Source organism: Glycine soja, chromosome 9 (assembly GCF_004193775.1).
Source record: "Glycine soja cultivar W05 chromosome 9, ASM419377v2, whole genome shotgun sequence".
Classification (NCBI taxonomy): Eukaryota; Viridiplantae; Streptophyta; class Magnoliopsida; order Fabales; family Fabaceae; genus Glycine; species Glycine soja.
The window spans coordinates 35,469,335-35,482,785 of record NC_041010.1 but is presented as its reverse complement, the minus strand read 5'-3'; the positions used below and the strand labels follow the sequence as shown (position 1 = coordinate 35,482,785).

The 13,451-nt window shown below is 29.9% G+C and overlaps 1 protein-coding gene across 2 annotated transcripts; it reads left to right on the top strand.

The window, feature by feature from the left end:
- Positions 1-10,860: 10,860 nt before the first annotated feature.
- On the top strand, positions 10,861-13,404 carry LOC114367423 (PTI1-like tyrosine-protein kinase At3g15890). Of its 2 annotated transcripts, none has more exons than XM_028324604.1 (4): positions 10,861-11,221; positions 11,373-11,526; positions 11,675-11,937; positions 12,710-13,404. In XM_028324604.1, the coding sequence occupies exons 2-4, from the start codon at positions 11,413-11,415 to the stop codon at positions 13,290-13,292; spliced, it is 960 nt and encodes a 319-aa protein (XP_028180405.1). In that variant the 5' UTR covers positions 10,861-11,221; positions 11,373-11,412; the 3' UTR covers positions 13,293-13,404. The 2 variants fall into 2 exon arrangements, with proteins under 2 accessions (XP_028180405.1, XP_028180403.1); XM_028324602.1 differs by having other exon boundaries at positions 10,861-11,237.
- The last annotated feature ends 47 nt before the right edge of the window (positions 13,405-13,451 follow it).

The following is a 13,451-nucleotide window of genomic DNA, read 5'->3' as shown; positions in this document are numbered from 1 at the left end:
ATCAGAGCGTTGTGTCCCGACGTCCTTCAACACAATATTCCTTAAAGCAGTTCACCTAGTCATCTGCTCCCCCGAACACAAAGTTCAAGATCATCACAGGATCCAAACACAAACAGCAAACTGGGAGTGAGTTATCACATTCCTAACTAATAGAGAAACAAGACAACTAGATATACATATCATATAAACCACATAAAACTTACTTACATGTAATTCACGTAATTCTACCACTTTGTCATTCAAAGTTCACTTTTCATCCATCAATCACACTTTTCAATCATCAATCACATTACACAAGAATCACACGCTCTGATCAAGACATAATAACACCTCAATTTCATAATAAACAATTAGCAAGCGCATGAGACAATTATGCTAAGACTCAAGCCTACATGCAATGTGGTACCATGTCAGTGAAAAACCACCCTGGGGCGCTTAGGAGTACATAACAAGACACACCACACAATGGGTTTGCCAGGTCACTCTCACTAAGTAAAATCATAGGGAGACCAGTCAGGGTCACGATGTTTTGCGAGAATGCTCCAACCATATGGGATCAGCATAGGCTTAAAGGAGCACTCAAACCCGATGACCCCCAAGGCCTACACTCCGAAGAGTCCGTCAGGGCCTCTCCCTCCAGATTCAGGTCCAACCCCTAAAATCATTTTAGCACACAGACACTGCTAGTGAATTATACAATACCCACGACCTCACACTCGTGTCTTAAACACGTACAACATATTGCGCTACAATTTAACACTGGTTCCTAAATAGGAACCTACACTTTCTCTTTAACATTGGTTCCTAAATAGGAAACCTACACTTTCTCTTTAACACTGCGCATTTACACTTTTCTCAAGATAACACTAGTCGGGTTATTGTACAATTCACAGCTTACAACACACATAATGTCACATGAAGAATTAATCACACATTTATTCACAACCAAAACTCATTCACAATTTCACATCTCATAATGTCACAATCTACCATCACATGTTTTCACGTATCTCACAGTTCAACACCTGTTCTACTTTACACTTTTACTCAATCTCAATAACAATATTATAATCTCAAGGCAACATATTATTCCACAATTCATCACATATTTCATTTATAAGCACTGCTCATGAACTATACAATATCACGACCTCACACTCATGTTTCAAACATGTTTAACACAATTGCGCTACAATTTAACACTGGTTCCTAACTAGGAACCTACACTTTCTCTTTAACACTGCACATAAACACTAGTCGGGTTATTGTATAATTCATAGCTCACGATATAATTAATGTAACATCAAGTGTTAAACACATTCACTTATTTACAATCGAATATCATGTCCACACTTTAACATCTCATAACATCACATCAATCATCTCATAACATTCCTAATGATATTCATAAGGTACAACATACACATGTTCATCAAATTTAACCATAATATTCTCAAACTCCAACACTTAATAATTTTTGGAATCATACTATAACACTCTACAATATTATTTACATAAATTATTAATATAAATAACAACCTCTATATATATATAAGCTAGCATACATCATATTGAATCACAAATTACAAAGTAAGCTTTCAATGCACAAATTCTAAATAATTATATGAACACTTTGGTCAATTTCAATTATGATATTAACTTTTTAAATTATATATAAAAACCTAAACAAGAAAAAGAGAAAATACAACATCAATATCTCTCTCTAAATTTCTCCTTTATTTCATCAATTCATATTAATTAGAAAAAGTATTCGATTTATAGGGTTCACGCTCAACACAATAGCATATCAATTCCACAACAATTGGTCTGTCAAAGATATATAATTCACTGTAATAATTATAAGGATAAAATGAAAATTGCAAAAACACCCCAAAACTCATTCCAATTGATATCTCTAAGGATCCCTACACATGTTCTCACTAATTCCCAATTGTGAATAACTCATCCCTTACCTCTAAGCGGACTCACGTGTCTTCAGCCAGCGATAGCAGCATCTCTAGCGGTTCTCTGAGATTCCTCCAATTTTTTTCCTCTAGCTGCTCCGATAGAATTCCTAAACGTCAAAGAGACAGAGAAGGGATTGAAGCCTCCACTTGTACTGTCACCATGCGATTTATTTTTCTCCCTCCAAAAATAATATCTCGCAAATCCCAACGGTGAAAGCGTGCGAAATTGAATTTCAAACAACATATCCAAATTTCATAAAAATCCAACGGTTAACGAAACTGGGATCGTGGTTTTACCGAGACAGCTCTGGGTTTCTGCGGGAAAGGAAAATGCTACAATGCGAGGAGTATTTCTCTTAGCTCAGAAATAATATCGAAATTCCCAACGGTGAGAATGCTCTTAGTTGGGTTGCGACTGTGGTGCTCAAATTTCACGACGATCCAACGGTGAACGAGTCCGAGATCGTCATTTTTCTGAGACAGGTTAGGTGGCCTGCGGGAAAAAGAGAGGGTTTTGGGAGAAGAGAGAAGAAACAACATTGTGAGGCAGAGGAGGCTGAGGAGTCAGTCTGAAAATTGACCTAGCATGTTGTTATTTATAGCTAGGGGCATTTACGACCTATTGTTTACTTTATTTATTTATTTATTATTTTATAAAAACAAACTTTATTTTATTCTCCATCAAACAATTAAATAAAATACCCTTTTTATTTTCTCTCAAATCATTATTTTAATTAATAATTATATCTCCTTATTTATTTATTTATAAAATCTCATCATTTTTTCTAAACTCTATTTATTTATAAATAACAATCCTTTTTAATCTAGTTTACGAAAATTAGGATGTTACAGTAGCATCATTGTTAATTATTGTAGAGAGACTAATAATCACACACAAAAATTAGGTAGTAAAAATAAAATAAAAATTACGCGAACAAAAAATTTAAAGAAAAAATACTTAGACTATTAGAAAAAAGCGAAAAATTGATAAGCACGAAAAAAAATTAAGCCTTAAATATAATGTATTATAAAATTTTTACTATTTATTTATCTTTGTTTATAAAGTAAACGCAATGATAATTGAGCCATAAGAAAGGCCAGTTATGGGCTTATCCTTTCTCTTTATGCTTTTACAAAAACATTAATTTTAAGGCACTTGCTTTGGACACTCAATATTTTTGCTGGGACATCCAGCAACACAAGTGAAAGAGGTAAAATGTCTTTCACCTTTTTCTTTAAATACGGATCGATGATCCGTATGACTCATACGGATTGACGATCCATATGACTCATACTGATTGATGATCATTCGTATGAGTTTTTTTTAATTTTTTTAAAAAAATTGAAAAAAAAAACTCATGCGGATCAACAATCTGTATGAATTTCTTTTAAAAAAATTTAAAATCCATATTTATAAAATTGCTAAAACTATTACCAAAAAAAATTAAAAAAAAATATATTTACAATTTTATTTTTTTAAAAAAGTCATACAAATCAGCATTCCGTATGAAATATATGGATAAACAATTCGTAAGGCCATACGGATCAATCCGTATGAACCATACGGATTGCTAATCCATATGTTTTTTTTTTTAAAATATGCACTTCTTTTTCTCTGACGATGAAAAATCACTTAACTTTATCGTATATTCATAAATAGCACACGTACACCACCACCAGAGACAACAAATGCTCAAAATAGGAGGCTAATGGAAACTAACGAAAGAAAATTACATTAAGAGAGTGAGATTTTTACAAAAAAAAGTAGGAACTACAGAAATAAAAAATAAAACCTGCTATTTATAACTGAAAATAAGGGTATTTTTAGTGTTTTGAAAATTTGTTGGGTGTCTTAGCAAAATGCTGGGTTCAGATGCCTAATTTTAATCTTTATTTGGGCCTCCGAGAGTTTGTCAAAGACTATGCATTATAATGAACAACGATGCTGGTTGACAATATGAAAAGAAAATGCTGAAGCAAAACTGACCAAAACAATGCTGAATGGAGAGATCAATACTTATCACTCGATATTTCCTTGGAGTTCACATGAATTGAGTTTGGTTTTAAAAACAGAAACTTAACCAATAATCAACTTAATGAAGTTTCCAGATAGGAATTCAGGAACAGAAATGCTAGCAAGACTGTACTATTGAATCCAACTCATATTATATTGGAGTTAAATAGGGTAAAATAACGGGTTGTATTTTTAAAAAATAATTATAAAACAAAATAAAAGGACAGATTTTTTTGGTTTTTATATATAATTTTATAATTTGCATAATTTATTTTAGTAAAAGTGTCAACAAAAAATTAACATAAAATCAAAAGTATATTTTATCATTTCTAATCCTAGGTTGTCTTCACTTTCCTTCTTATTATTTATTTCCATCTTAATTAAAAAAAAATAGAAGCTTTAATTAACCAATCACATATTAATCAAACAACGCAATTTCTCACATCAACTTTCATGATAGCAGATGAAAGAGTTTAGTTAAGAACTAAGTGCTAAATTATAAAATTTGGAGTTATAAAGAATCTGTTCTTATTGGAGTTGAAGCAGCAAGAGGTAACGATTCCCAGCCCCTTTGCTTTAGTTAGCATTTCTCTTATCATGAGTTTTTTCTCTTAGCCTTTCCCAATATTGAAACACGATAAATTTCTATTAGTTAGGTGTACTTGTCTTGCTATTTTATAGATGCTGAGAAAAGTTCAACGTTGATGCCTTCTGTGCTTTGTAAACGATATATGATCAGTAGGACAATAAAACGGTACGTACTAAATATATATTTAATCATCCAAAAGTTTTTTACTGAAATTTTCAACATTATATTTTAATTAAAAGAATAAAGACGTGCAAATAAAAGTCATATGTGCCAGTGATACTTGTTAATTATTATAATTTTGGATTCCATCTGTTTTGGGGAGATAGAACGGTCAGATCTTTGATATATAAACAATACTATTTGTTTAAAATCTTTCCTTGACTACAAATAAATATCTTCCGCTTTCATTATAAATCTAACTACTTTCTTATTGCCATCTAAGCCTTCTCAAAGCCCTTCCAACTTAATTTTTATATTCTTTTGTACAAATGGTAATTTAGATTTTCAATACCATGCATCCATCATACAAGTTCTTCAAAGAAATGTAGCCGGTCATGGTTCCCTTTTTTGAAGAAGAATAGAAATGGAATACTATCTTCAAACTAATCCATTTTATGCCCACAGATTTGTGGTTGAACATTAATAAGACACAACAATTAATTTGTTGGGGTTAATTTAAGGATTCTATTTTGCGATATATGCTAGTCCTTAGAAGAAAATTAGAATGTTAGAAGGATAAAACAACTAAAAGACTATAGGTATAGTCTCTTCCCTGGAGAAAAGCTACAATAGATGGAAAGGTTGTTATACAAAAAGTAGTTAAAGAACCAATAAGGATTGTTTCATTGCTTCTACAATTTTTAGTAAGGTTTTGGTACAAATTAAAGTCTTTCTAGAATTTAAAGTATAATATAGTTTGCACATCCATTTGTATTTGGTCTGCTTGCTTCGCATTCTTTCCCAGATTCCCTTCAAATTCTATATATCTCATTATGCAATATATATATATATATATATATATATATATATATATATATATATATATATATATATTCAGATTTTTACTTGCAACATCATTTTATGGCTAGCCAATGTCTATTTTTGTATATATGAGAAAATTCAATCTATACGTCCTTGTGATTTGATTTGTGTGGTGTTCAACATATTTTACATATATAGCTACACAAATGTATTTCTGCATTGTTCTTTTAGACATATCAAGCAATTACCTTTTTGGGGTTTGTTGTCTTTGTGAAGTAGAGGGAGGGTACCATGTTCTTGGAAAATCGAGGAATGATTAAATACTTGATAGTGTGTTTGGATGGAGTAACTTAGCTGGGGAATTCATTTTTTCAAGGAATTTAAAAGGATTCATGATAAAATAGTTTGTTTGGATAGAATATTTGAAAGAAAATTTAATTTTTGGTATTTTTATGAATCATTTTGATTGACTAAAACAGTAGGATTTCAAATTCTCTCAAAAAATAAAGAATTTGAAATTCTTTTTTCGGAGATGTTCACTCTATCTCATGTTCTTGCTCACGACTTTTTCTTGCTCAACACTCGCAACTACGGGTGACCAAAATTTTTACGGCCGACATCGACATAAGTTATTTTTCACTGACGTTGGTCGAGGTTTTTTCGGTCAGAATTTTTTTGTATGTCAACCAAAGCTATTTTTTGCCGATATCGACTAAGATTTTTTTAGATAATGTTAGTTAGGGTTATTTTCTCATTGACGTCAATCATGGGAATTTTTTGCTAATGTCGGTCAAGGATATTTTTTGGTCGTTGTCATCCAGGTTTTTCAGTTGATGTTGACCAATGATTTTTTTTTGCCAACATCGGCTAGATTTTTTCTACTGACACCGATCATGACTAACTTTTGAGTAGACATCAGCTAGATTTTTTTGACCAATGAGTTTTTTCGATCGACATCGATCAGAACTATTTTTTAGTCAACATCAGCCAAGGTTATTTTATAGTCGATGTTAGCTAGGGTTTTTTGTCTGACATTGATCAGGGCTATTTTTTAGCCAACTTAGATTAGGGATTTTTCTGTCAACGTTGACCAATGATGTTTTTCAGTCCTGGTCAAGTAAGTTCTATTAGTCGACATCGACCAAGCTATTTTTTAGCCGATGTTGAGTAGAGTTTTTTTGTCAACGCCTACTAAGATTTTTAAGGTTGATGTTGGTTAGTAAGGGCTATTTATCAACTGAAAAATCCCCAGAAAACATCGACCAAAAAATCCCAAGCTGACGTTGGCTAAAAATAACCTTGGTCAATGTCGTTCAAAAAGGCCTTAGTCGATGTCGGTCAATCAAACCCTAGGTGACGTTGGTAAAAAAACCTAACCAACATTGACAGAAAAATAGACTCAACTAACGTTAGTCAAAAAATAGCCTCGACTAATATCAACTGACAAATATTTTTGATATACTTTGATAAAAATAAACCCTATTTGATGTCAACCGAAAAATAGTCTTGGTTGATATCAATTGAAAAACATCACTGGTTGTGGTAAGACAAAACAATCCTAGTGAAAATTATTAATATTTTATTTTTAAATTATTACAAACAGAAAAATATTTTTTAATTATTATTTTAACATTAGATCATGTTTGTTTTCTATAAAGTTTAATATTAAAATTTCATCTATTTAATATATATAATTAAAATTCTGCATATGGAGAAAATTGAATTGCCTTATCCAAATAAAGAATTTAAAATTCAAGAAATTTGAATTGATTTATCCAAACAAAGCTCAAGAATGAAGGAAATTAAAATCAAAGCAATTCAAATTCCAACCATTTCAAATTTTCTAAAATTTTAAAATTCCTTATCCAAACTCAAAGTGAGAGATTTTTATCAATGGATGAACAACCACATAAATGAATTGGACATGGTATTATAATTCAAAACCTTAAAATTTAAATATTTTTATTTATATGTTGTTTAACTTTCTCATTATTATCTAATATGAGACTTCATCTCACAGTTGTATTCCACCACATTTAAACTTGTCATACCTGCAAAATATATATTCATGTGTTAAAGCTTTATTATCAGGATCTTGTTTTCGGAGATTTTTAGTGGCAAGAAACCAATTTGGATAATGATACCGTTTAATGGGTGACACATGTCTTCAATCATATAGTATATATTAAAAGTTTAAAGGGAAATTTCAATTTGTAGCAACTAAAATTTGTGATTGTTATAGTCAGATGCACGGATCAATGAAGTGCCCTGGAGGTGGAAGTAGCTAATGAAGCGTAGTATCTATGGAAGAGAAGAAAGGATATTCCAAGTTTTGGGCTACCAGAATGGAGAAGAATAAAATGACGAGAATGATAGGGACTAAAGGATAATTGCTTCATGTTCATGAAAATGATATGTGGATAATATTTGACATCATACTAAGGTTATAAACTATTCATAAGGAGTATCTTATTTATGTATCGGAAGAAGACAAAGTGTAATTGACTTTTAATCGTGACCCTATAATATACTCTTTTTTTTATATAAGAATATACTTTGGCTTTCGTAGGAGCCGAAAGCCATTGTTTTCATAATTAAAGAATTACTAATGTACATCATGTTTCATATTTTCATAACGTGGGTTGGTTAGCAAGTTGGCCGTGTGTTTTAGGTCTGGTTTGGATTGCCTCTAATATTTCTTTATTATTCTCCCTGATTGCATAGGTTATAAAAATATTAGAAAAAAAATACGATTAATTACTTCCTTTAGTATGTTGTGCACTGAAGTGCAGTACCCCAACATATAATTATTGAGGCAAAGTCTTCGTTCACTTTAGTTCCCATGTACACTATTGACAAATACCTCTTCAAGAAGTTAGAATGTAATTAATTAGTTATACTATATTTTTACATAATTGATTAATATTATTACATATTTGAGTACTATCATTCTCATTTCATTTTTTTACAGCAATTTGTATCGATAAAGGCAATACAAATTATTGTTGATTTTTACTTTTATTTATCTATTTTACCCTCAAATGTTTTTGAATATTTAAAATAAAAGTAACAACAACCATGTATTCAATTATGGTTGCTTCTAGATTTTTCTCTCCCAAATCATACTAATTATTGTAATATATTATTGTTTTACAAATAGCACAATAAAGATATAAACACAAAGACGTAACAGTATATAATTTTCCGCTGGTAATAATAGAAGAGATAACACAGACAAAAATATAAGATAAATTAATAATGGATATGATGTGAAAAGATAAAAAAATATCACAACATTATGAAATAATTAATTAAAAATAATATCATTCTTCATAGTATTAGAATCTTAATGATTAGTTAATATTTAATTCTTGTTATTTCATTCTTCGTAAAAAAAATTGAATATTAATGTAAAGTTGTTACAATATTTATGTTTGTATCATTCTTTTTAGTATGAAGACATTAGCAATTAACACCATAAATATTTGGAAAAAAATTATTGAACTCATTTGTTTCATTAAGTTTAATGTAAAGATATTATAATAATTTATAATTTAATTTTAAAATAATCATTTTTCTTTCTTTTTTCATCTTTACCCGTGTTAACTCTTCCAACACTTTCACCTTTTCCCTCTCATAAACATTAAATTATCAGTCACTCTCTTCCCTCTCATCTATCATCATGAAAATTTTTTATTATAAAAATAAATATATTAATTTATAGTATTTTTATAATTTCAGGAAAATAATAAGTGTGAATAAATTAAATTAATATGAAATGGTTAATTTTTATATAATATACAATAAATATGCAATTTATTATAAAGAAACACAAAAAAATAATAACGTAAATTGTTTTAGAAAAATGATTACTTTTCTAAACAAAGTAATAAAAAATAATTATTTTATTAAAATTACAAAAACATTCTTCATAAAAAAAATCATTATGATAAAAGAACATTATAAATTATTTCATTAACATTACAAAAACAACATAATTTATCATTAATTTTTATTATAAATTTTTTTTAGAAAAAATTTATTTTCAAATTCATTTAAATAGAAAAAATATTATTATTTTTTAAATAAATCTGAATCAGTGATACTTATTATTTTTTAAATAAATATATAGTCTAATTTAATGTTTATGAGAGAAAAAAAATGAAGATGTCTAAAAATTTAATGTGGTTGAGATGAAAGAGGGGAGATAAATGATTATTTTGAATTGAATCATAAATTACTATAATATCCTTCCATTAAACTTGACATAAAGAAGTTTAATGATATTTTTTTCCAACATTTATGGTGTTGGTTGCTAATACACATTGTTGATTGTAAGTTCTTTGACATAGATCACATATAAAAATTTTCATATTAATCCAAAATCATTTGTTATCTCTTTGGTATAAATTAAAATCAATATAATATAAATATTTTAAAATATACTAAAATATAGATCATTTGATTATCTTTTTATTGTTGTTCAATTTTAGTAAAATTTGACAAATAATTTTGACAATATATAGATAATTAAGTTACATCAATCTAATTTGATCTCTCCTCTCTATATATATGATCAAATAATTTTGGATTAATATAAAATTATATATATATATATATATATATATATATATATATATAATTTATGTAAAAGAAACATTCAATCCAAAAATAAATTTTAAAAAAATATTACCCAACTAAAAATTATTAAATAATATAATAATTAAGCAAAATTATATTGATATAATTTGATCCTCATTTATATATATTATTACACTTTGTTAATATTTTGTCAGATCACTTTTTTCTCATCTCAGTTATCACCTTATATAATATGCGGTGGCAGAATTATAATACAGACAATTTTTTTTAGGCAATTATAATATAGACATAATATAATTTTATTGACTACTTTACATAACATAACACAGTATATGTGTGTGTGAATAATATTTAAAATAGAATAAGAAAAACAAAACAAAATTTTACGCTTAACGGTTACTTATTCAATTCCATAATATGAACGGGCTACAGCTAATAGTGCTTGATTAAGACATTTTTGTCAAAAAAAATTACTTAGTTACACCCAACATGGAATCCATCTCGATGAATCAATTTTTAGCCGTTGATCAAAAGTGGAGATGGCAGTGACAGCGTCACATCCATCGATTAAAATTATCCAAATCAAGTTCTAATTGTCCACAATTTATCTAACGACATGTAATTTAGAATAATTGGTCATCTATTGTTAAAATAAAAGCTCGCAAGGGAGTTAATTTATTTGCTTATCTCATCAGTGTAATATAAAAAATGAGTGACATTTCCAATGAAAAAGGAAGCTTAACGAAAGCTAGCAAACAAAAGCCTAGGCCATAATTTAAGGCATATAATATACACAAAATTTGCTAGCGTTTCCACCATTATATTAACCTTGACTTCCAAGGTAGCCCCTATGTCGATACCATAACCCCTTTTTGTTTCTTCATTGCATTTGCCGGTTTACTTTGGCTTCTTTCTTGCAGCATTTCATCCTATATTTTTTATTTTCTTCTTGAATCCCTCAAACCCTTCCAACTTTTTCTTCTTCTGTCAACGTGAACTAAGATTCTACAGATTCTTCCTTTGAAAGAATGAACTTGAAACAATACTGTTGTTTCCTCAAAGATGAAGGTCTAAACAAAATACAGTATGGTTTTCATCAAACTTATGTCTGCTTAATTTAATTTCAATGCCCTCAAAATCGTGAATTATCGTTATTAATTTTATTTTTTTTCCTTGTGATACTTGTGTTTGTGTTTTAATTTTTATTCTCTTATACTAGGGTTTCCAACAAGAAGAACAGTAGGGACTATCCATGGGAAATGTACACTTTGAAGGAGTTGCTTCGTGCAACAAACAACTTTCATCAAGATAATAAGATTGGAGAGGGTGGATTTGGAAGTGTTTATTTTGGTCGAACAAGTAAAAGCGTTCAGGCAATTATATATTCAATATATCTTTTATAGTTCCCAATTTGAATTTATTTTTAATTTGTCATAAAGTTTAAGCATGTGCCACATTTTTTTTTTTTTTTGCATGCACAATTTGTTAGATTCACATGCGTATAATAAATGGAATTTGCAGATTGCAGTGAAGCGATTGAAGACAATGACTGCAAAGGCAGAGATGGAGTTTGCAGTGGAAGTGGAAGTGTTAGGAAGAGTGAGGCACCAGAATTTGTTGGGATTGAGGGGATTCTATGCAGGAGGAGATGAAAGGTTGATTGTGTATGATTACATGCCTAACCATAGCTTGTTAACTCATTTGCATGGTCCACTTGCTAAGGAATGTCAGCTAGATTGGCCTAGAAGAATGAGCATAGCAATTGGAGCTGCTGAAGGTTTAGCGTAAGTGTATCTTCCCCTCTATATTTAATTTCCTCAAAAATCCACATATTCTTTTCACTTCCTAATAGTTTCATGTTATGGTTGAAAATTCCCCAATGAAAACACATGATATATGTAAGAAATCAGATGACAATATCCATTGAACAGTTTACTTAGTTTTTTTTAAAAAAAATTATGGTTTAACCGTAGTTATGGTTGCATATATAACGATTAGCAAAATGGCAGGCAAATACAAATACCTTATGGACCACAATTTAAAACTGAGTTTGAGAAAAAATTATTAGGTGGTATATATGGCCTATTTTAATCTCCATAGGACACACAGTTGAGTTTTTTTTTTTTTTTGACGGAAAAATTTGAGTACATGCATGTCACAAAGATTGATCGTGCATGTTCGGTAGCTAGTTGATGATTTGAGAATGGGCCAATTCAAGTCTTCTAACATTGAAGTGAGTTAGTATTTTTAGTTTTAGATTGAGAATTGCACATTTGTCCAAAAAGTCTAAGGCTCTATGTACTAATGCGCTCCAAATTATGTATGAACCTAACCTTTCTTTTTTAGTCCATGTGAGACTTCTTTATTTTATAATAACAATAGGCTTGTGTTTAAGCATTATTTCTAGACCAAAAACAACTGCTTCTAAACAGTGCAAAAAATATCTAAAGAATTGTATTTGATTTTCTCCCTAAAAATATTCCATTTTTGGTTGCATCATTAAGATTAATATTTAAATTATTAAACTTTTGTCAATCTATTTTTCTTTTGGACAAGGTATCTGCACCATGAATCAACTCCTCACATCATACACAGAGATATAAAGGCAAGCAATGTTCTTCTAGACCCTGAATTCCAAGCCAAGGTTGCTGATTTTGGTTTTGCAAAGCTGGTACCGGATGGTGTGACCCATCTTACCACAAAAGTTAAGGGCACCCTAGGATATTTGGCACCAGAATACGCCATGTGGGGGAAGGTTTCTGAGAGCTGTGATGTTTACAGCTTTGGAATTTTACTTTTGGAGATTATTAGTGCCAAGAAACCAATTGAGAAATTCCCAGGAGGAGTGAAAAGGGACATTGTTCAATGGGTCACTCCATATGTCAACAAAGGTCTCTTCAACAACATTGCGGATCCAAAGTTGAAGGGGAAATTTGATTTGGAGCAATTGAAAAATGTTACCACCATAGCTCTTAGATGCACCGATAGTAGTGCGGATAAGAGGCCTAGCATGAAAGAGGTGGTGGATTGGCTCAAGAATGGTGTAGGGAGCACTTGGGGAGAAGAGAATATTCCAACTTTAAGTATCAAGAATGGAGACGAAGGAAATGACAAAGATGACAAATTAAAAAATAACTAGTGATATGTATAAAGTGATATCAATTTGTTTGTTTTTTATTTTGGTTTATTTGTGAAATGAGACTGACGTTTATTTATATTTCAGAAAAATTAAGGTATCTTTACGGCAGTAATGACCTTTTTGATGTTGTTCTATATATGTAGCTACCAGTAAAATCAT

Bases quoted from the DNA above. Each gene is read 5' to 3' on its own strand.
- LOC114367423 (XM_028324602.1), top strand. From the start codon at position 11,182: ATGAACTTGAAACAATACTGTTGTTTCCTCAAAGATGAAGGTCTAAAC. The intron at 11,238-11,372 runs GTATGGTTTTCA...CTCTTATACTAG, and splicing joins GAAGGTCTAAACAAAATACA to GGTTTCCAACAAGAAGAACA. The intron at 11,527-11,674 runs GCAATTATATAT...TGGAATTTGCAG, and splicing joins GAACAAGTAAAAGCGTTCAG to ATTGCAGTGAAGCGATTGAA.